Raw genomic sequence first — 23,732 nt, 5'->3', positions numbered from 1 at the left:
GTGAATCAAATGGTCATTAAGCAAATCTGGTACTCCCGTTGATTTTGCTGGAAGATTTTTTTGGAAGAAAATGTCCATCTGGGTTCAGTTCCAAGTGGGGAAAAAGACACTGGAAACATGGAGACTGCTTGGAAAGATGGTTTAATGGTGGACAGGGTCACATGGTTTGAATTCCTGAACAGAAAAAGGAACCGAGATGCTGAGTGTGCCTTGGTTTTATGCCCCCTCTGAGTTTTGAACTTCCTGGGGCACAAGAAGAGTATCCCAATTGGTTGTCAGACTCCCAGGGGGCGGGGTACTTCCTGGGGCACAAGAAGAGTATCCTGATTGGTTGTCAGACTCCCAGGGGGCGGGGTCTTAGCTAGTGTTGCTGACTGATGTAATCTTCCCAGGTGCCATGTGGTGAGTTTCTGTTGCTAAATGGGTCCTATTGTGTTGCAGATGATGGTCCATTGACAAAGGTGGGAGGGAGGCAGGAAGCTGCTTTGTCTTTAAAACATGTTTCTCCATTTCTCATCCATGGAAACATAATATTTTGCCCTTTTCAATATTTAAAATATTTCATTCTTCTAGGAGAGGGGTGGGTGATAACTTCCTACAATTGTGGGAATTCCTATCATACAGATACAATTCCTATCTCTGTGCAATAACAATCAAAATTTACAGCAGTATTCATTACATTGATATGGATTCTCTAATCTTACAATAATAATAATGAGCATAATACATCTGTTCCTTTCTCCCTCTTAACATATCTTCTAATAAGAATATACGGTAATAATAATATTAAATATAATAATCTTAATAGTAATATTAATAAGAATCATATTGTTTGCTTCTCTATCTTAACATGTTTTCTATATTTCACTGATCTCCATTTATTTCTAACTTCTATTTTTATTTCCCAACCATTCATAAAATAATTCCCATGTCATAATATTCAGTTTGTTCTTTCTCCTTTATAGTATACTAGCTGGACGCATGTGCTTCGCTACAAAACTATGTGCTCAGTCTTGATAAATTGACACTTAGAGCCTGAAACTTAATGTAGCATGTGTAACTCCATAGCATCAGAGTGTGTTAATATAATGCAACTGGCAGTTGGAACAGAGGGAGAGTAGAATGTCGCAGCATCCATCGGTATTAATCTGGCTAGCATCCTGTCAGTGTGTGAGAGAGTTGAGGGGTGTTTGGAAACTCAAACAGTATTTACTGTGTGAGCAAGAAGGAGACAGGAAGGAGGCTGGGCGTGGCTTAGCTCAACTGTTCTGTATTAAAGCTGCTTCCTGCTGTGAAAGTAAAACTGAAAGTGAAACTCCTCTCCTCTGCTTGTGTTTTGCATTTGGAACAGATTTCTTTTCAGGTGGGGAGGGGGAGTAAAACTCCTTAGCACTAGAGCTTGTTATTAATAATATAGGAAATAGTAATGATCAGATGGTCATTTCGAAAAATCCTTTCTTAGTGAGCACCTAGAAGCCAAGAAGAACATATGTGATAAATGTCAAGTTTGTAGGCTTTATGGTTCTGGAGATTTCGTGATTACGGCGTGGGTGGTTTTAGCTTTAGATAGATAGATAGATAGATAGATAGATAGATAGATAGATAGATAGATAGATAGATAGAAAGTCACTTTTTTTCAGTGCCGTTATAATTTTGAATGGTCACTAAAAGAAATGGTTGTAAGTCAAGGACTACCTGTACAGGAGTTAGCATGCCTCAAATGTGGAAAGCAAGACCTGTGTGCTAATTGTCACGTCGTTGCTCCTCAGGTTTGCAAGACGACCATGACCTCAAGTTCCTGCTGCGGGGAAGTCATCTCTTGAAAGTCAAGTCCACTTCCTGGAGAAGAGAGAGATTTTACAAGCTCCAGGAAGACTGCAAGACCATATGGCAGGAATCCAAGAAGATGCTTCGATCCCCAGAGTCACAGCTTTGTAAGTATCTGACAATCGCTTTCTGGGTAAACCACTCTATAGTGGAATTATCTCAAAGGTGCTTTTTCAAAACTCAGCTCGACAGTTTTTTCCTTGAGGAAAGAAAAAGATGTTTCGCTTCTCATCCAAGAAGTTTCATCAGTTCTGTTGGTCGGTGGGTGGGGATGCAAAGATTGTATTTCTTTGCAGTCATCTATTTATTTATTTATTTATTTATTTTATCGGACTTATATGCCGCCCTTTCTCCACAAGGACTCAGGGCGGCTCACAGCAATAAGCAACAAGAAGTCCAAATTAAAATTCAAACAATAAAAGAAACTAAAATTCCCATTAAAACCCCATTCAGTCCAGGCCAGCCTGGTGAAACAACCATGTTTTAAGGTCACGGCGGAAAGAGCGAAGGTCGGGGGCTACCCGGAGCTCCAAGGGGAGCTGATTCCAGAGGGTAGGTGCGCCTACATAGAAGGCTTGCTCTCTAGGAGCCCTCAGCCAGCATTGCTTGGCCGACGGGACCCCAAGTAGGCCCTCTCTGTGTGAGCGCATTGGGCGATGGGGAGCTGTTGCTGGCCGTAGATGATCCGCCAAATAGTATAACGACAATACTAGTCGTTAACACATTCTCTGAGAGCCATTGAGGACACTTGGAATTTATTTAATGACCTACCCCCTGAGATACGCACGATATCAGACCTCCGGACTTTTCGTCGGGCCCTGAAAACACACCTATTCCATCTAGCTGGGCTGGCTTGATCCCATCCTCTCAGTTTTAATTGAATTCGGTTTTAATTGGGTTGTTTTTAATATCTTGGGCCGAAATTATTTAATTGTTTTTTAAATTGTTTTTAAATTTTATATGCAATGTTTTATCTTGGCTGTACACCGTCCTGAGTCCCGCAGGAGAAGGGCGGTATAGAAATAAAATAAAATAAAAATAAATAAAATAAAATAAATCTGCGCCCTCCGTTCTGTCAGAACCTACCCTTCCATTTCTCACCATCCAGCCAGAACTGATGTAGCTTCTTGTTGCCTTTTGAAAATTTTGGAAAAGAATATTATTTGCCTCCCACCCCACTATTTTATTAAGGAAGATGCACAACTGAAAATAAATAGGCAGCTCAACCCAGCCACCCTCTACAATGTGCCAGAAATCTATTTTAAATATTGAAATAGTTCATGCAACAAACCGTATTGCGGTTTGAGTGGATGCCAGTCCCCAGAACAGGGTGAATAGAGTCTAATGCAGTAGTTCCAAATAAACCTTGAATGGATGTAAAAATAATATTATTTAAGTTTGCACAACGTATTTAATTTTTGGCATTCAGCCATTTGGTGGGCGGTGTGAGCAGTCTTTGATGAAAATGGATTGCCCGGTCAAATAGAATTTGTAGACTCAGTTTAGTGGAGAATAATATTCAGGTAGTTGGGTAGGTAGGTAGGTAGGTAGGTAGGTAGGTAGATAGATAGATAGATAGATAGATAGATAGATAGATAGATAGATAAATAGATGATAAATAGATAAATAGATAAATAGATAGAAGGTAGATAGAAGATACTTTGCCCAGAAGTTAAAAAATTCTGGATTAAAATACAAAAATGGCTAAATGAAATCAGATAGAAGATAGAATTGAAACCTGAACTGGCGGCCCCCAGGGGAAGAGCCTTCTCTGTGGGGGCACCTGCTATCTGGAATGAACTCTCCCCGGGGATATGGAGGATCCCGGATTTACGCACATTCTGCTGTGCCCTCAAGACCTTTTTATTCCAACAGGCTGGCCTGGCCTAACCTCCCTTTTTAATTGTAAATTTTAAATTTGTCTAAAACTTTAGGCGTGTTTTAATCTGTCCTGGGCCAAATTTATTTAATTAGGTTTTTATACTGTTTTATACTATAAAATTTGTAATCTGTGTGTTTTATTTCTTGGCTGTTCACCACCCTGAGTCCCTAGGGAGTAGGGTGGTATATAAATCTATAAAAATAATAAAATAAATAAAATAACTGTTTCTTCTGGGGATTATTAAAGGAAATTATCCTAAAAGGATTAAATATTTAATTATTCATATAACTGCAGTAGCAAGAATTGTACTCACGCAAGCCTGGAAAATGTCCACTATACCAACAGACTCTGCAATAATCTGGAAAATTTTTGAATGTGCAGAAATGGACAAACTTACTTTAGAACTAAATAATGAGGAAGACTCGGAATACTACTTAACTTGGGAAAATTGCTATCAATGGATACAAATTAAAAATAAGGAATGTATAAAATAAAATAAGATACGAAATGTGTTTAAATATGTCAATTAAGTAGGAATATGCGGGAATAGATGAACAAAGTTAAGAATTATGTACTGTCAGAATGACGTTGAATTGTATAACTTACGGATGTATTTTTGTTATAGATGTATTTTAAGTTATATTTTTGGATTTTAAATGTTAATAAAGGTTTATTAAAAAAAGATGGATGGATGGATGGATGGATGGATGGATGGATGGATAGAAGATGGATGGATGGATGGATGGATGGATGGATGGATAGATAGAAGATAAATAGATGATAGAAGATAGATAAATAGATAGATGATAGATAGAAGACAGATAGCTAGCTAGCTAGCTAGATGATAGATTGAGAAAGACACTCCCTCATCTGTAGTTCTCCAATCTGAAAATGTATGCCATAAATTAGATAACTGAGAAAGTACAGGTAGTTCTCGGTTGTCAATCATTTGTTTAGTGACTATGCAAAGTGACAATGGCACTGAAAAATGTGATTTACCACCAATCTTCACACAACCATTACTGCATCTCCCCGGTTATGTGAAATTCAGGCACTTGACAATTGGCACATATTTAGAATGGTTGCCCCATTGCTAGGTCACATGTTCTGCATTTGTGACCTTCCCAGCTGGCTTTGCTGAAAGCAAAGTCAATGGGGGAAGCTAAATTCGCTAAATGACCACGTGATCCACTTAACAACTGCCATGATTTGCTTAACAACTGTGGCAAAAATGTCACAAATTTTGGCGTGACTCGGTTAACAAACGTCTTACTTAGAAATTCTGGTCCCAATTGTGGTCATACGTCAAGGGCTACCTGTATTTGCTGCTAATATTGTTGAAAAATTGGTGGTCATACCTGTGAATCTGCTTCTGTCTGAACAAAACGATGTTGCCTAATAGCAGAATTTGTGCCTGAAAGAATTTTGATTCATTTTTTAAATTTTGCTTTCCTTTGCTTCTTTTCCATCTCCAGAATTCTGGAGCACCAAAAACATTTGCACACTGTTTGAGTTAGCCTTAAAAACAATATTCTTCATTTTTAAAATGAATATTCTCAGATATCCTGAGAATGCCAGGGCAACTGGTCTTATTTTCCTTTTTTAGTTTTAAACATTTCTCTGCTTATCTAAGTAATTTCTTCAGTCTGGACATGTTGGTTGCGGTAAACCATATTCTTGGTGAACCAGTGAAGTAGTTTTGATCCTTCCTATGAATTGGTGCAAGAACAGCATAATAAAATTGGACACGGGTCCAATAAATGGATTCCTTCAATCCATTCTCAAACCATCTACCTCCACTGTCCGAAATGTGAACATTACAGACCTCAAAAAAGCGTCCTTTTTCTTTTAACACTAATCAAGGAGAGAAGCAAACTTAAAACTTAGAATATATTTCTTAACAGTGAGAATAATTAACCCGTGGAACAGCTTGCCTCTAGAAGTTGTGACTGCTCCAACTTTCGAGGTTATGACAAGAGATTGGACAACAGTTTGTTTGAATTTTATAGGGTTCTTCCTTGAACAGAGGATTGGACTAGAAGATCTCCAAGGTTCCTCCCAACTCTATTATTCTCTTATTCTGAGTTCATTTTCTTTTAAGTGCAATTGTAACTGAGTATTCTCCAGTTAGAGATTTTAAAATATATTTAAAGTCGTGGAAGTACATGCCATGATCCCCAATCTAACCTTTAAGAATGTTGATTTTTTTTAAAAAAAAGCCTTCCCGTGTTTTTTCTCTGCATTTTTAAAAATCCAGTCACGTAAATCTGATTTGACTTTCCCTGTTAATCCTAGTTTCCTCATTTATTAATGATCAGCCTTCAAGGAAAACAAACTCAAACGGCACCCAATAACAAAGCAAATAAGGGTGTAACTTTGAAATAACAAGAAAAATCGTGCAGCACGTTTCCTGCAAATACCAGATGTAAGGCACCTTTGAGCCTGATCTAGTTTTTCAAGTATTCAGTAGAATTGTTATTGTGCACAATTGTTTCTGTTTGCCATTAGGTCAAAGTGACTGCCATAGTTAAGGGGATTTGCAAACGGATAATTCCAGATAATGTGTTTCTTTAGGGCTATTTGATTTAGGCTTCATAGTTCCAATTGACCACTAGAGGGCAGGAAAGAAACCCAGAAAATCTAATGGTTTGCTTCCCTCTGCTGGTTATCTGGAGTCTTGCAAAACCAATTCTGCAACCCTAGTTTTCTCATTCCACAGACCTTAACTTACAATTATTCATTTATTGAATTTTCAAAGCTAAAGCACTAAAAATGTGATTTACAGTCAGTCCTTGCACTTATGACCAATGCAGTATTCTCATGGTGACACGGTCAAAATTCAGGCATGTATTTATGATGGTTGTAGCATCTTCCCAGCTGGTTTCCAGGGATCAAAGTCAATGGGAAAACTAGATTCACTTAACAACCACATAATTCACTTAACAACTGCAATAATTCCCCTAATAACCAAAAAGGTCATAAACTCAGACATAATCACTTAACAAGTACCTTGCTTAGCAGTGGAATTTCTACTCTAAATTATGGTCAAAGTCAAGAACTACCTGTATTGTTACTACCACTTTTTCCTAAGTTTCCTGAAAGTTTTGCAATTTACATCAAAGGCATGAGAATGTTAGCTCCTTTTTTTCAAGTTCTCTATGGTTTGTTTGTTTATTAAATGTATTGGCTGTCCATGTTACCACAATCTATGCTTCTAGAAGTCAAATGTGCTAACTTGAGGATTCTGGAAATTGAAGTTCACCCATCTTTAAAATGGTCCAGGTTGAGACTAGATTGACTATTGTATATTAAGGTTTTAATAACCTTAGCTTTCGGTATCGTTATCCACAAAGCAAAGATATAAAACAAGAGATTTCACTATACTAGGTAGTGAAATCTACCTAGCACAATTTATTTAACCGTGAAATATGCTTTAAAACTTAAACAAGTTTATTTAGCAGTGAAACTGCTTTAAAACTTCAGTGTCTTCTAAAGGTTTCCCTCGCACATACGTGCTAGTCGTTCCTGACTCTAGGGGGCAGTGCTCATCTCCATTTCAAAGCCGTCCGAAGACGTCTCCGTGGTCATGTGGCTGGCATGACTCAACGCCAAAGGCGCACGGAACGCTGTTCCCTTCCCACCAAAGGTGGTCCCTATTTTTCTACTTGCATTTTTTACGTGCTTTCGAACTGCTAGGTTGGCAGAAGCTGGGACAAGTCACGGGAGCTCACCCCGTTACGCGGCACTAGGGATTCGAACCGCTGAGCCACCACATATCACCTTCAGAGGTAGATTCACTTAACCTTCCCTACTGGTTCGCAAATGTGAGTGTGCACGCTCTCCTCCTCGCATGCGTGCAGCCTTCCGCCATGCTCTTTGCTCACACATTACACATTATTATAATAATGTTGTCGACAATAGCCATTGCGGTGGTTATTGTTACATCGTTGTTATTATGGTTCATTGCATAGTCAGCCAGATGTTCAGTCTGGATTTGGTCTTTTTATCAACCTACTGAGTCCTTCCAAGGACGTGGGATGAGCACATGTAGATGCTTGATGGGGTTATAGATATTGTGGCAGAATGTAAACTGTAGCAAGTAATGTTGTTTTTTGCAATTGACCAGTATTTTTTTTATTATTATTATTTGATTTATATGCCGCCCTTCTCCGGAGACTCAGGGTGGCTTACAATGCGTTAAGCAATAGCCTTCATCCTTTTTGTATATTTATACAAAGTCAGCTTATTGCCCCCACAAACTGGGTCCTCAATTTACCTACCTTAGAAAGGATGGAAGGCTGAGTCAACCTTGAGCCTGGGGAGATTCGAACTAGCAGTAATTGCAGGCAGCTGAATGATAATAACAGGCTATTAGTCTGCTGCGCCACCAGGCTCCTCATTGATTTTGTCAATGTCGATAGTGTTCCAGGGGTGCTCCAGATGTTTTGGGATTGCATCCAAGATTCCTATTACTACAGGTAGTCCTTGACTTATGACCACAATTGAGCCCAAAATTTCTATTGCTAAATGAAACATTTGTTAAGTGAATTTTACTCCATTTTGCAACCATTCTTGCCTCAGTTGTTAAGTGAATCTGGCTTCCCTATTAACTTTGCTTGTCAGAAGGTCGAAAAAGGGAACCACATTATCCCAGGACACTGCAACCGTCATAAATATGAGTCAGTTGCCAAGCATCAGAATTTTGATCACATGACCATAGGGATGCTGTAATGGTCATAAGTTTGAAAAATGGTCATAAGTCACTTTTCTTTCAGTGCTGTTGTAACTTTGAACGGTCACTAAATGAATGGTTGTAATTTGAGGACTACCTGTATTGTATTACCTTTGTTTTCTTACGTCACAGTTGTAGTTCTTCTGTTTGTTAGTCTTTGCATTTTGTGATTGTCTCCCGTTCTTTCGCTTCTGTTCCGCTGTCTCCAGATATTGCCACATCCACTATCCAGAGGTTTATTTATTTTTTCTTATTGATGATTGTGAAATGTGGATTGCTTGTTTATTTGAATTCTAAAGTCCCAGAGCAATTCAGCTTCTTCATTTTGTATGACTTTCTCTATTTTATGGTCCCACCAGTTCTTGTAGGCCAGTGATATTTCTGGAAGATCTTCCAATGCACCAATGTTGCTACTTTGTCATGTCGTTGTTTGTAATCAGTACGGGCGATCTTCTTGCAATGGCTAACAGCTAATTATTGTTAGAACATTCTTGTTCTATGTGAAGCTGCTTAACTGGTTTTCCATGTTTGGGGTGTTTTGTTTTCTTTTTTGGTTCCAAACAGGGTGGATTTGATTTAAATCAAGTTGATTTAAATCACAATTTAAATCATGATTTAAATCACTAGTAAAAAGGCTTGATTTAAATCAACTCGATTTAAATCATAATTTTTAAAGAGCAACTGTCATCTCTGCTACTCCTTTGACCCACTGTTGACTCACCGATAGTCCCAGTGTTGCAGAATATACAGCCTCATGCTACATAACTAAGCTCCATTTCATGCGGAATAAACTAAACTATTTATGTATCTTAAATAGAAAACTATCTTACGATAGATTTTTACCTCAAAAGTTTTTTATTAAAATAAATTCAATAAAAATCAAAAAAATCCAATTTAAATCAAAAAAATCCAATTTAAATTTAAAAAATCTGATTTTTTTTATTTTTTTAAAAAAAATCATTGATTTTTATCCACCCTGGTTCCAGAATGTGGTGAGTTGTCCTAGACCATCCTGGCCTTATCAAACCCTCTTGATCAAGACTTTTTCACACTGGATAAAACTTTTTCCACCGCTTGTCACTTCGGCTTTAATTCAGCCAATCATCTGGTACTTTGACCCAATATCTCTTCCTCAACCGAAAAAAAAACGGGGGGGAAAGGCATACAGGTAGTCCTTGACTTAGGAACAATCGATTAGTAAATGTTAGAAGTTACAACAGACCTCCCCCTCACCCCAATGTATTTACAACCCAGTAGCAAATCTCCGACAGGTAGGCGCCTCAATCAGTCACATGACTGCATTACACGCATTTGGAAACCAACCTGATTTATAGCCACTTGCACGTCATGTCATGCAATTTCAACAAGGCTTTTGTTGAAAACTGGCATTTTCTTCTTATTTTGGGTAAAAACAGCCCATAGCGAACAATGACCAGGGCATTTGATTTACGACAGCAGCATTTGCTCTACAACCATAATTATTATTATTTTTATTATTTATCAAATTTCTATACCGCCCTACTCCCGGAGGACTCAGGGCGGTGAACAGCCAAGATAAAATACAGATAATACAAATATTAAAAGTCCCTTAAAATTATTAAATATTTTGGCCGAAACACAGATTAAAACACCCAATTTATAAAATCAAACGAATTAAAAATTTAAAAGGGGAGAGTTAGGCCAGGCCAGCCTGCTGAAATAAAAAAGTTTTGAGAGCACGACGAAACGTGCGCAGGTCCGGGATCCTCCGTATCTCCGGGGGGAGCTCGTTCCAGATGGTAGGTGCCCCCACAGAGAAGGCTCTCCCCCTGGGGGCCGCCAGTCGACACTGTTTGGCCGACGGCACCCTGAGGAGCCCCTCTCTATAAAGGTCCTTCAACACAGGGATCCCCAATTTTCAGGCCATGGCCCGAAACCGAGTTGCAGGCTGTTCAGAATTGAACTGCGCGAGTGGTTGGCTCTCTCTTGTGTGTGCGAAGTTCCATTTGTGTAAGCAGGTGCCCCCGCTTGCACATATGAAGCTGCACGCGCTTTTATGCGCCTGCCTCTCACCCAGAACCATCCCCTGCCCCCCTGCTGTGCCATCAAGACGGAAAGATTGGGGACTGCTGCCTTAACAACTGTCGCGAAATTGCTAGCAAAATCGTGTCTAGTCGCATGGTGGTTTTATTATGGTGGGTTCCTCCCAGTTCGGTCCGGTTCGGCCGAGCCAGTAGCGGTGACGATATGACGTCACCGAACCGGTTCTCCCCCCCGCCCTCCCACCCCCCCCACCCATGTTATTCTTACCTTTTATTTGGTCCCACCCCCAATCTATTGCTGCCTCCTGAGTCCCAGCTGATGACCAGAGGGAAAAAAACTGTTTAAACTCTTGCCGGGGGGGGCTTCAAAGGGCCGCCCTACAGCTGATCAGTGTTAAAAGCAAACAAATGAGTCGGGTCGTAAGTGCGAGGACTGGTTGTAAGTGCGAGGACCTTCCAGAAATAACTTTGACCAGCTAGCCACGCCCACCTAGTCACATGACCTCCAAGCCACACCCACAAAATAAGCCACGCCCACAGAACCGGTAGTAAAAAAAATTAGAACCCACCCCTGATTACGACCATTATAACTTACAACTGTTCAGGTAGTCCTAGACTTAACGACCACGACTGAGCTCAAAGTTCGTTGCTAAGCAAGACAGTTACTAAGTGAATTACGTCCTATTTACAACCTTTCTTGGCAGTTGTTAAATTAGCAACACAGTTATTAAGCCAATCCGGCTACCCTGTTGACTTTGCCTGTCAGAAGGTCTCAAAAGGGAATGACTTGATCTTATGACACTGCAACCTTCATAAATAAGAGTCAGTTGCCCAGAGTCCGAATTTGGATCACGTGATCCTGGGGATGCTGCAGTGGTGCTAAGTATGAAAAACAATCATTAAGTCACTTTTCCTGTGTCGTTGTAATCTTGAAAGTCACTAAAAAAAATGATTGTAAGTTGTAACTATAATGGCCAATTTATAGTTGTAAGCCAAGTACTAACTGCAGTTCAAAGTTGAAAGTCTAAAACTTTTATCAGCTCTTCCTGCAGATAACCGAAAAATGGGAGATACTGTGAAAGAAAAATACAATGAAAGTTCTTTGTGGTTGTGCGTGGGAAAGCAAATCTCTACAGCTGTGTCATCTGGCTATGCGTTTTCTAAGAATTATCCTTGATTTTGGCTTACTTAGATAATGGCTGACATCTTATCTGGCCAGCTGGAGAAGCTAAGCAATGGAATTTGCTAACACAGGATGGGGTCCTGGATTAGATAAAGTCAGGAAGGATAAAGCAATCAAAGGCCAGGAAGGGAAAATCCATTTTAAGTCCAGCCTTAAAATAAATGTTTGTTATAAAATGCATGCATTTGGAACTCTAAGAAGAAATGTTTTTGTTTCTGAATATCTATTCATCCGCATGGTGAGATGGGGCGTATTTGCAAATAATGAACCCCAGATTCTCAGTTTTTATATAATTTGAACTGCAAATGTCCTTGTGTGGGTTTACAAGTTATTGCACTCGGAAAGTTATCTAAATAACCAGCACTGTGATCTATTTAAACAAGATCTAAAACAACAGCGAGAAACTGATTTGAAAGTTGCTTTTCAGAATTCAGATTCGGTTTTCAAAACTGAAGGATTTTAAGGGGGGTATTTTGAAGTTTCTTTCTATAATTTGAGAGCCAGTTTGATGTACTGGTAAAGTTGCTGGCTTATCTAGAGAATCTAGAGCAGGGGTCAGCAACCTGCAGCTCTGGAGCCGCATGTGGCTCTTTCACCCCTCTGCTGCGACTCCTTGTCACTCAAAATATGCATCACAGCTGCCAATGTGTAACATCTGCCAGCACACGATTTATTGAGTTTTTCAACCCCGGGTAGACTAACCATGGATAAATCCAAGAAAAGAAAAGTTTCAAAAGAAAACAGAACATTTAATTCAACTACATATGCTAGTTTTGTGGTCACTCAAGAAACAGTCAGACACGGGAAGGGTTTTGTGGCTCCCGGTGTTTTCTTTTTTTCTGTGGGAAACAGGTCCAAATGGCTGTTTGAATGTTTAAGGTTGCAGACCCCTGATCTAGAGAAATAGATACATGATAGGTGTGTGTGTGTGTGTGTGTGTGTATGTGTGTGTGTGTGTGTGAGAGAGAGAGAGAGAGAGAGAATAGATAAATGATAGATGATGGAGAGCTATAGATAGAAAGAAAAGATATAGATGGATAAATAATAAATAAATGATAGATGATCAATAAAGAGATGAGAGAGGGAGAGAATAGATAAATGATAGATGATGGAGAAATATAGATAGAAAGAAAAGATATAGATGGATAAATAATAAATAAATGATAGATGATCAGTAAAGGGATGAGAGAGAGAGAGAGAGAGAATAGATAAATGATAGATGATGGAGAGATATAGATAGAAATAAAAGATATAGATGGATAAATAATAAATGATAGATGATCAATAAAGGGATGAGAGAGAGAATAGATAAATGATAGATGATGGAGAGATATAGATAGAAAGAAAAGATATAGATGGATAAATAATAAATAAATGATAGATGATAGATGATCAATAGAGGGATGATAGATAGATAGATAGATAGATAGATAGATAGATAGATAGATAGATAGATAGATAAAAGTTCCCTCCCAACCCTCTGATGCTATGTGGTTGCTGCAGATAACTCTAACCATCTAACAATAACCAGGTTTATTGCCTGTCTCTGATGACAAATGTTGGGTTTGCTCCTACAGTCTCCATTGAAGAAATCCAAGATGTCAGGCCAGGTCATAAGACCGAAGGGATGGAAAAATATGCTAAGGATGTCCCTGAAGTTCGTTGCTTCTCTATCATCTTCAAAGATCAGAAGAAAAACTTGGACCTCATCGCTGGATCTGAAACGGATGCAAATCACTGGGTGTTTGGCTTGGGAAAAATCATTGCAAAAAGCAATTCAATGAGCCAGAGGCAGAAATTACAACAGTATCCTTTTTTTAAAAAAAAAGTCTGTACATTTTAGAAGAATTTCCGGGGAAGGGATGAGCTTTATTGTATATTTTATACTTTATGCTAACTTTCCTTGAAAGAATATGGGACTGTCTTTCTGTACCTAAATTCTCTATAACCCCTTTTCAAACTTTAAGATGTGTGGACTTCAACGCCCAGAATTCCCTAGCCTGAGTGGTCCTTGCAAAGAATTCTGGGAGTTGAAGTCCACACATCTTAAAGTTGCCAAGATTGAAAAAACACTGCCTTTCTCAATAGTGGCAATTAGATGGATGGACTTCAACTCCCAGAATTCTCAGCAAGGGTCATTCTGCCTGCAGGATTCCAGCTCTTATTTTACATGTGTAGAAGTTGGGAAATCTCAGGTGTAATGCAAGCCAACATAACAGGTGTAGAGTCACATAGTCACATGATCCGTGTTTGTGACCTTCTGTCAAGCCAAGTCAATGGGGAAGCATGGTTCACTTAACAACCATGTTGCTAACTTAACAATAGCAATGATTCACTTAACTTGTGGCAAGAAAGATCGTAAAATGGTGCAAAACTCACTTATTGTCTTGCTTAGCAATGAAAAGTGTTGGCTCGATTGTAAATCGAGCAAAAATAGGCAAAAAACGTTTTGAGCAAGTGGCACTTGTGAAATCTTAACTTCTAATTAAGCCCATTTTGGGGAGGAAAAATACCCTTCCCAACACTTGCCAGCATTCCACTTAAGATCGTCTAAATTTACTTTCTCTTTGAACCAAGCTTGCAACTTCGCGATTTAGCCTCATCCAAGTCTGTTGAAGCCCTTAATTTCCAAACTGAGCCTTGACCAAGGTTACTATGACTATATTTATCTCCCGGTCAAAGTTTTCTCTAAGGTTATAATTACTTGGGTTATATTTAACTTGGTGTGTTTGTTTAGAGGAGGGTGAAGGAGCCAGTGGAACACAAGAATTTGTTCTACACACTTTGATGAAATGATGGAATTTGAAATCATTTGGATTGCACCAAGTCGGGAAAAGCTGATACATCTACAGTACAGGTAGTCCTTGACTTATGACCATAACGGAGCCCAACATTTTTATTGCCAAGGGAGAAATTCGTTAGGTGAATTTTGCTGCATTTTATGAGCTTTCTTGCCGCAATTGTTAAGTGAAATCCTGCAGTTGTTAGCAGCATAGTTGTTAAGTGAATCTGGCTTTGCCATTGTCTTTACAGGTTGTCCTCAACTTGCAACAGTTCACTTAGTGACTGTTTGAAGTTTCAACATCACTTTTTCACACTTATGGCCATTGCAACATCCCCATGATTATGTGATTTACATTCGGATACTTGACAGCTGACTCATATTTATGACAGTGTCCCGTGGTCATGTGATCACGTTTTGCAATTTCTGACAAGCAAAGTCAATGGGGAAGCCAGATTCACTTAACAACCATGTTAATTTACTTAACTTTGGCAAGTAAAATGGGGCAAAACCAGTGGTGAAGTGTAAAATTTGTTACTACCGGTTCTGTGGGCCTGGTTGGGGGGGGTAATGTGACTGGGTAGGCATGGCCAACTTTTTTTTTTTTTTTACTTTTAAAACCTTTTTGTAAAATGCTTTAAAATGCTCTTTGGCCGAAGAGGTTGTAGAAAAAATGCTTTTAAAAGCCTCTGACGATCCCAGCTGAGTTGCCTAATCGTCAGAGGCTTTTTTTTTTTTTTTTTTTTACTTTTAAAAGCATTTTTTCGGCCGAAGAGGTTGTAGAAAAAATGCTTTTAAAAGTTAAAAAAAAAGCCTCTGATGATTGTGCGGCTCAACTGGGCATGGGGGGTGGGGAGCAGGCAGGGATTTTTGGTACCGGTCCTCCAAATCACCCGCTGCCATCGCTACCGGATCAGGCAATCCGGTCTGAACCGGGAGCATTTCACCCCGGGGCAAAACTCATTTAACAACTTTCCCACTTAGCAACATAAATTTTGGGCTCAATTGTGGTCGTATGTTGAGGACTACCTGTACTTGTCAGAAGATTGCAAAAGTTGATCACATGTGACTCTACACCAGTTCTGTTTGCTAACATTAAACCTTTCCCAATACATCTCCCCAGAAGATGACTCCAGGACATTGCAACTGTCATAAATATGAGTCAGTTGCCAAGTGTCTGAATTTCGATCACGTAACCTGTAAAGACCATGGGGATGCTGTAACCATCATTCAGTATGACAAAGGGTCATAAGTCTTTTTTTTTCAATGCCATTCTAACTTCAGGTCGTCACTAAATGAACTGTTAAATTGAGGGCTACATGTAGACCTAACCTGAAATACGTAACAGAGACATGCTGTGATGTCATTTCAGAGGTTTTATGTTAGGTATTGCCTCCTAAAGACTACGTTGATTGTCCATCCTTGGTTCTGGGGGGGGGGAGAAATTATCCCCCTCAGAACGGGTTCGCAGTTTGGGTGTCCTCCTAGACTCACAGCTAAGATTAGAGCAACATCTGACAGCTGTGGCTAGCGGGACCTTTGCACAGGTTCACCTGGTGCACCAATTGCGACCCTACTTGGATCGGGAGGCTCTCCTCACAGTCACTCATGCCCTTGTCACCTCATGGTTAGATTATTGCAACACGCTCTACATGGGGCTACCCTTGAAAAGTGTTCGGAGACTACAGTTGGTCCAGAACGCAGCCGCGCGAACTATCGTGGGTGCACCTAGATACACCCACATTACACCAATTCTCCGCGAGCTGCACTGGCTCCCTATTGGTCTCCGGGCACAATTCAAGGTGTTGGTTATTACCTTTAAAGCCCTACATGGCTCAGGGCCAGGCTATCTTCAAGACGCCTTCTACCGCATAGCTCCCACCGACCAGTAAGATCCCACAGAGTTGGTCTCCTCTGGGTCCCGTCAGCCAAACAATGCCGGCTGGCGGGCCCATGGGGAAGGGCCTTCTCTGTGGCTGCCCCAGCTCTCTGGAACCAGTTACCTCCTGAGGTCCGGACCATCCCCACCTTATTGGCCTTCCGAAAAGCGGTGAAGACCTGGCTTTTCCGGCAGGCCTGGGGCCGTTGATCTTGCTCTTGCGATCCAGAGATCCGGCCGTGAATGAGTTTTAATGTTTTTAATGTTTTTAATTTTTAAATGTGTTTTATAATGATTTTAAATGCATTGTGAGCCGCCCTGAGTCTTCGGAGAGGGGCGGCATACAAATTGAATAAATAAATAAATAAATAAAAATAGGGCCGTGATGGTGAACCTATGGCACACGCGCCGGAAGTGGCACACAGAGCCATCTCTCTGGGCATGTGAGCTGTCGCCCGTTGCTTTTCCTGGTCCTGGTGCAATGGCCAGCTGGTGCCCAGAAGCAGTTATATCAGTGCGGTTGATGTGCCCCACTTCTAGTTTTTACTAAGGTCAGGGTTTCCCAATTTTAGCAAACTTAAAAGGCGTGGACTTCAACTCCCAGAATTCCCCAGCCAGCATAGGTGGCTTCAGTTGAAGTAGACTGAACTAAGATAAAGTCTCATGAGAAAATTGTTTCGAAACTAAATCCTTTCTTCACACATACCTCCCATTTCCTATTTTCGCAACATCCTAATTATACCATAGCATTGCCTCATCTTGGTATCTTCTTGTAATGTCTGTTTTTTTGCTAGGACTAACCTTTTTCCCATAATCCTAAAGATTTGAAGGCCACCAGGATCATGAACTTTAGCCTCTAAATATTTAATTTTAAATACTGGGTATGACATCTCCTTCCCATGTAGACTCCTTAATAATCATTTCAACAGCTGGATTCATGCTTGCCTGCGGAAAGCAGATAAAAACAAAGATAACAAGATGAGCTTTAAGGAACTCAAAAGTTTCATGAAGGAAGTCAACATTCAGATGGATGACAGCTATGCCAGGCAGATCTTTGAGGTAACGAAAAAGGTTTTTTAATTTTTGGTTTCTTCTTCACTTTAGGACTCTTCTGACTTTAAATATGGGGAAAACAGGTTTGCTACTAAGAAGCTGGCAGGGAAGGTAACGGATGTGATCATGTGTCTGCGGGACACTCTGATGTCATAAGTGCAAAACAGTTTTCAAGTGCTGGGATTACAATCGTATAATCTTGGGATGCTGTACTTCACAAACATGTCACTTAATGACAGAATAGCTGGTCCTGATTACTGTCGTTAAGTGACTACCTATGCTATCAAATACAGATAGTCGTCAAATTACAACTACAATGGAGCCCAAAAGTTATTAAGTGAATTTTGCCTCATGTTACGCTCTTTCTTGCCACAGTTGTTAAGTGAGTTAATGCAGTTCTTAGGTTAGTAAGAGTGTTATTAAGTGAATCTGGCTCCTCCAGGGGTGGGTTCTAAATTTTTTTACTACCGGTTCTGTGGGCGTGGCTTATTTTGTGGGTGTGGCTTGGAGGTCATGTGACTAGGTGGGCGTGGCTAGCTGGTCAGAGTCATTTCTGGAAGGTCCTCGCATTTATGACCAGTCCTCGCACTTATGACCTGACTCATTTGTTTGCTTTTAACACTGATCAGCTGTAGGGCGGCCCTTTGAAGCCCTGCAGCAAGAGTTTAAACAGTTTTTTTCCCTCTAGTCATCAGCTGGGACTCAGCAGGCAGCAATAGATTGGGGGTGGGACCAAATAAAAGGTAAGAATAACGTGGGGGGGTTGGGAGGGTGGGGGGGGAGAACCGGTTCGGTGACATCATATTGTCACCGCTACCGGCTTGGCCGAACCGGACCGAACTGGGAGGAACCCACCACTGGGCTCCTCCAATGACTTTTGCTGGTCAGAAGGTCACAAAGGGAGACCACAAGAACACAGCAACGGTCATAAGTATGAGTCTGAGTATTGATCACGTGACCATGGAGGATGCTGCAGTGGTCATTAAGTGTGAACAATTGTCATAACAACTTTTTTTAGTGCTGTTGTAACTTCCAACGGTTGTAAGCTGAGGAGTACCTGTATCAATAGCTATAAGTGCAACGTAGCACATTGATATTTTGATAGTACAGATAGTCCTCACTTAATGATGGGAAGGATGGGATAGAACTGGGCCCCAAACTGCTTTGCAAGGACCCCCAGAGGATGGTGGGTCAGATTTTCTTTCAGCTCTAGTGATTACAAAATGTGTCTTGGATTTGTCCCAAAGGTGATTTTTTTTCAAAACGCAACTGGACTTTGTTTTTCCTTGAAGAAAAACCAAGAAGCTTCAGAACTGAAGAAGCTTCTTGGATGAGGAGTGAAATGTCTTCAAAGAAAAGCAAAGGAAATCCAGTTTCCTTTTGAAAAAGCACCTGTTTAGGACAACCTGGATAACTGAGAATCTCCATAGACTTGGGTTCGGTTTGTGCAGAGAAAGGGGAAAAAAAGAGTTTTTAATTGTTAGTTCTAAATTTAGACTCCTGTTTCCCCCCAAAAAGGGACGCAGTGGCTCAGTGGCTAAGTCGCCACCTCCTGTTTAAGGAGAGCATGGGGTGGTTTATGTCTTCACCAAAAGATAATCTCTTTCATTTTGGCTAAAACAAAAGGCCATGCCTACCTTTGGAGATATAGGGACTCAGTGGCTAAGATGCTGAGCTTGTCGATCGAAAGGTCGCCAGTTCAGCGGTTCGAATCCCTAGTGCCGCATAACGGGGTGAGCTCCCATTACTTGTCCCAGCTTCTGCCAACCTAGCAGTTCGAAAGCACGTAAAAAATGCAAGTAGAAAAATAGGGACCACCTTTGGTGGGAAGGTCACAGCGTTCCGTGTGCCTTTGGCGTTTAGTCATCCTGGCCACATGACCACGGAGACATCTTCGGACAGTGCTGGCTCTTTGGCTTTGAAATGGAGATGAGCACTGCCCCCTAGAGTCGGGAACAACTAGCACATATGTGCGTGGGGAACCTTTACCTTTACTTTCCCCAAAAAGGAGAGTCCAGAGCACTTTACGGCCAGAAGAATTTGTGAATTTCTTATTTCAGCTTATCTCCTTGGCCAGAGTGATGCTTCGTTTAATAAGTCGGCAAAGTTGACCGTTGTCCAATGATTGCCCTATTTTGCATTGTCCAGCCCTGGTTTAGGTTGCGTCGTATAAAGAAGAAGTCCTTTTATTTCTTCCCTCTACATCCACAGCAATGTGACAAATCCCAGACCAACACCTTGGAAGACGAAGAGATAGAGGTGTTCTACAAGATATTGACGGAACGCAAGGAGATTGACGGCATCTTCTCCAATCATGCAGAGGAGAAGCCGGTGATGTCCCTGGACCACCTGGTGCGATTCCTCCAACAGGAACAGCATGAGGAGAATGCTGGCCCTGAATTGGCCCTCTCTCTCATTGAGCAATATGAACCCAACGAAACAGGTAATCGGGAATACCTACAGGTGGGCATCCAGTTTTGGTCACCACACTATAAAAAAGATGTTGAGACTCTAGAAAGAGTGCAGAGAAGAGCAACCAGGATGATGAGGGGACCGGAGGCTAAAACGTACGATGAACGGTTGCAGGAACTGGGCATGGCTAGTCTAGTGAAGAGAAGGATCAGGGGAGACAGGATAGAAGTGTTCCAATATTTGAGGGGCTGCCACAGAGAGGAGGGGGGTCAAGCTGTTTTCCAAAGCACCTGAAGCCAGACAAGGAATAATGGATGGAAGATGATCAAGGAGAGATTCAACCTGGAAATACGGAGAAATTTTCTGACTGTGAGAGCAGTCAACCCACGGAACAGAAGTTGCCTTCAGAAGTTGTGGGAGCTTCATCACTGGAGGCTTTCAAGAAGAGACTGGACTGCCATCTGTCAGAAATGGTGTTGCGTCTCCTGCTTGGGCAGGGGGTTGGACTAGATGACCCACAAGGTCCCTTCTAACTCTGTTAATCTGTTAAACTCTGTGGAGAAGCAGGAAACCGGAAATACGGTAGTCTGATTAGTGACACAATTGGGACCAGAATTTCCATTGCTAAGCAAGACAGTTGTGGAGTTGCACCCATGGCTGATAAGCTAATCACAGCAGTTGTTAACTGAATTATAGATAGTCCTTAACTTACAACAGTTTGTTTAGTGACTGTTCAAAGTTACAACAGCGCTGGAAAGAGTGACTTACGACCTTTTTTCACAGTTATGATGCCTTTGAGGCATTCCCATGACCACATGATTAAAATTCGGAAGGTTGGCAACTGGTTCGTATTTATGACGGTTGCAGTGTCCTGGGGTCACATGATCCCCTTTTGCAACCATCCGACAAGCAAAGCCAATGCAGAAGCCAGTTCTACTTAACAACCGTGTTACTGACTTAACAACTGCAGTGATTCACTTAACAACTGTGGCAAGAAAAGTTGTAAAATGGGGCAAAACCCACTTAACAAATGTCTCACTTGGCAACATAAATTTTGGACTAAATTGTGGTGGTAAGTCGAGGACTACTTATACACAGTCATTAAGTGAATCCGGTTTCCCACATTGATTTTGCTTGTTGGAAACTGGCTAAGAGTGTCGATTCACATGAACCCGGGACACTGAAACGATTGCAAACACATGGTGTTTGCCAAGTGTCCAAATTTTGGTGACATAACTGTGGGGATGCTGTGACAGTTGTAAATGTGAGGACTAACCAATTGTAAATCACTTTTTTCAATGCCGTTATAACTTAAGTTACACTTAACAAAGTGTGCACTGTTTTCACTTAAAACAGGCGGTAAACAGATGGTTGTAAGTTGAGAACTAACTATAGCCATGACGGCGAACCTCTGGCACGCGTGCCACAGGTGGCACACGGAGCCATTTCTGAGGGCACGTGAGCCATCGCCCTAGATTAGCTCCACCGCCCATGCACTCGTGCCTCCCACCAGCTAGCTGATTTGCGGGTCTCTGCCACGCATGTGGGAGACACATGTGCATGCCCATCCTGCCCCTCCCCTCCCAGGAGTCTCCACGCTGCCCGTTTTGGATGCCAGGTAAGTACAGGGCTCGCGTGGAGCCTCCAGAGGGCGAAAAACGGGCCTACCGGAAGTCTAGAAACAAGCTGTTTCCGGCCTGTGGAGTCCTCCAGATAGCTGAGGGAGGCTGTTTTCGCCCTCCCCAGACTCCAGGAAAGCTTCCGGTGCCTGGGGAGGGCAAAAAACAGGCCCACCAGGCCTTCCAGAAGTCTGGAAACGGGCCGTTTCCGGCCTCAGGAGGCTTCAGGGAGGCCGGAAACAGGGCGGGGGGGTCGTGCGTGCATGCGCATGGGGTCCCAAAATGGGGCAGGGGGGTCGTGCGTGCATGCGCATGGGATGCTCGTGCATGCGCAGGGGGTGGGGCAGCATGGAGGGGTCATGCACACATGTTCGGAGGGCAGGGCACACGCGACCACCCTGCATTCCCCTCACTTTTGGCTTACAACGGCAAAAACGTTTGCCATCACTGAACTACAGGTTCCTCAGTTTGTCATCTTGTGTGAAAAAGAAGTTCATTTTAAGCAGAAATTGAAGCTACAGTTTTAAATTCTAAAAATCAGAATTAAATCCTCAGCCTTTTTTTTTTTTTTTTTTAATTTGATTTATATGCAGCCCTTCTCCGGAGACTCAGGGCGGCTTACAATGCGTTAAGCAATAGCCTTCATCCTTTTGTATATTTATACAAAGTCAGCTTATTGCCCCCACAAACTGGGTCCTCATTTCACCTACCTTAGAAAGGATGGAAGGCTGAGTCAACCTTGAGCCTTGGAGAGATTCGAACCAGCAGTAAATTGCAGGCAGCTGTGTTAATAACAGGGTGCTTAGACCACTGTACCATCAAGGCTCAGTTGAGAAGACAGCCTTGCCCTGTCTTCCCTCATCATCTACTGTTCTCCAAATCTACACCTTTTTCTTTTTAAAAAATTAATATATTACTTTATTGTATTATTTTAAAACACAGGTAATATGTTACATTATTTGGGTGCAGTGATATTTATGCAGCACTGCCTTTATTAACCCTCTGATGTTTTAGATAACTTAAATCTTTAAAGACATTATGTCAATATTAACTATTTTTCTAAGCTGTTAATGTTGATAAGCATAAGGTTGCTTTAATCTTACATCTAGAGCTGAGTGCAGCATTGATTAACAACTGAAAAATGTACTAAATTATTTGTTATATAATAGAAGTTTCTGTCTTAAGCTTCTTAATGTTAAATTCTTCATTATTTAGTTGTTTGTATGAATAGGTAAGGTATGCAGTGGCTCAGTGGCTAAGATGCTGAGCTTGTCGATCGAAAGGTCGGCAGTTCAGCGGTTTGAATCCCTAGTGCCGCGTAACCGGGTGAGCTCCCGTTACTTTGTCCCAGCTTCTGCCAACCTAGCAGTTCGAAAGCACGTAAAAAATGCAAGTAGAAAAATGGGGATCCTCTTTGGTGGGAAGGTTCCATGCACCTTTGGCGTTGAATCATGCCGGCCACATGACCACGGAGACGTTTTTGGACAGCGCTGGCTCTTCGGCTTTGAAACGGAGATAAGCACCGCCAGTGTGGGATTCAGCCGGTTCGCACCATTTCGGGAGAACCGGTTGTTAACTTTCTGAGCAGTTTGGTGAACTGGTTGTTAGAAGAAATCATTAGGGCAGAGAACCGGTTGTTAAATTATTTGAATCCCACCACTGAGCACCGCCCCCTAGAGTCGGGAACGACTAGCACCTATTTGCAAGGGTTATCTTTACCTCTACCTTATGAATAGGTAATCCTTGACTTACAACCACAGGAACTGTTGCTCAGCATGACAGTTGTTGAGAGTTTTGCCCTATTTTACGATCTTCCTTGCCATAGTTGTTAAACGAATCTGGCTTCCACATTCTGCTTGTGGGAAGGTCGCCAAAGATAATCACATGATCTCGGGAGCTGTGCCATCATAAATATCAGTCGTTGCCAAGCATCTGATTTTGACCATGGGGATGCTACAACATCATAAGTGTGAAAAACCGTCGTAAATCACTTTTTTCAGTGCAATTGTAACGTCAAATGGCCACTAAACAAAAGGTTGTAAGTCAAAGACTACTTGTATTGGAAAAAAGGAAAACAGATGTTAAACAACCATGCTCCCAGAATATTATTTTCTTTTTTTTAATTCCAACTTTTTGCAGTTAAAAGACAAAAGGCGATGAGCAAAGATGGCTTCCAGATGTATTTGCTTTCCGCGGATGGGAATATTTTCAATAAAACTCACAGCCAAGTGTATCAGGATATGACCCAACCCCTCAGTCATTATTATATATCTTCTTCTCATAATACCTACCTCATGGAGGACCAGCTAAAAGGACCCAGCAGTACTGAGGCCTACATCAGG

At 41.3% G+C, this 23,732-nt stretch overlaps 1 protein-coding gene across 2 annotated transcripts in view; it reads left to right on the top strand.

Annotated features, from left to right (window-relative positions):
• Positions 1-23,732, top strand: part of PLCD1 (phospholipase C delta 1) — a 77,502-nt gene that overhangs the window by 30,967 nt on the left and 22,803 nt on the right. For both annotated transcript variants that reach the window (XM_034401730.3, XM_034401729.3), the window contains exons 2-6: positions 1,770-1,934; positions 13,223-13,451; positions 17,236-17,365; positions 19,571-19,802; positions 23,530-23,731. In XM_034401730.3, coding sequence (XP_034257621.1) covers positions 1,770-1,934; positions 13,223-13,451; positions 17,236-17,365; positions 19,571-19,802; positions 23,530-23,731 — 958 coding nt within the window. The remainder of the gene's footprint in view (positions 1-1,769; positions 1,935-13,222; positions 13,452-17,235; positions 17,366-19,570; positions 19,803-23,529; position 23,732) is intronic.

The sequence above is a fragment of the Pantherophis guttatus genome, chromosome 4 (genome assembly GCF_059756535.1).
Source record: "Pantherophis guttatus breed Tessera chromosome 4, ASM5975653v1, whole genome shotgun sequence".
In the NCBI taxonomy this organism is placed as follows: Eukaryota; Metazoa; Chordata; class Lepidosauria; order Squamata; family Colubridae; genus Pantherophis; species Pantherophis guttatus.
The sequence above is the reverse complement of the archived record's forward strand: the minus strand, read 5'-3'. Positions and strand labels throughout refer to the sequence as shown.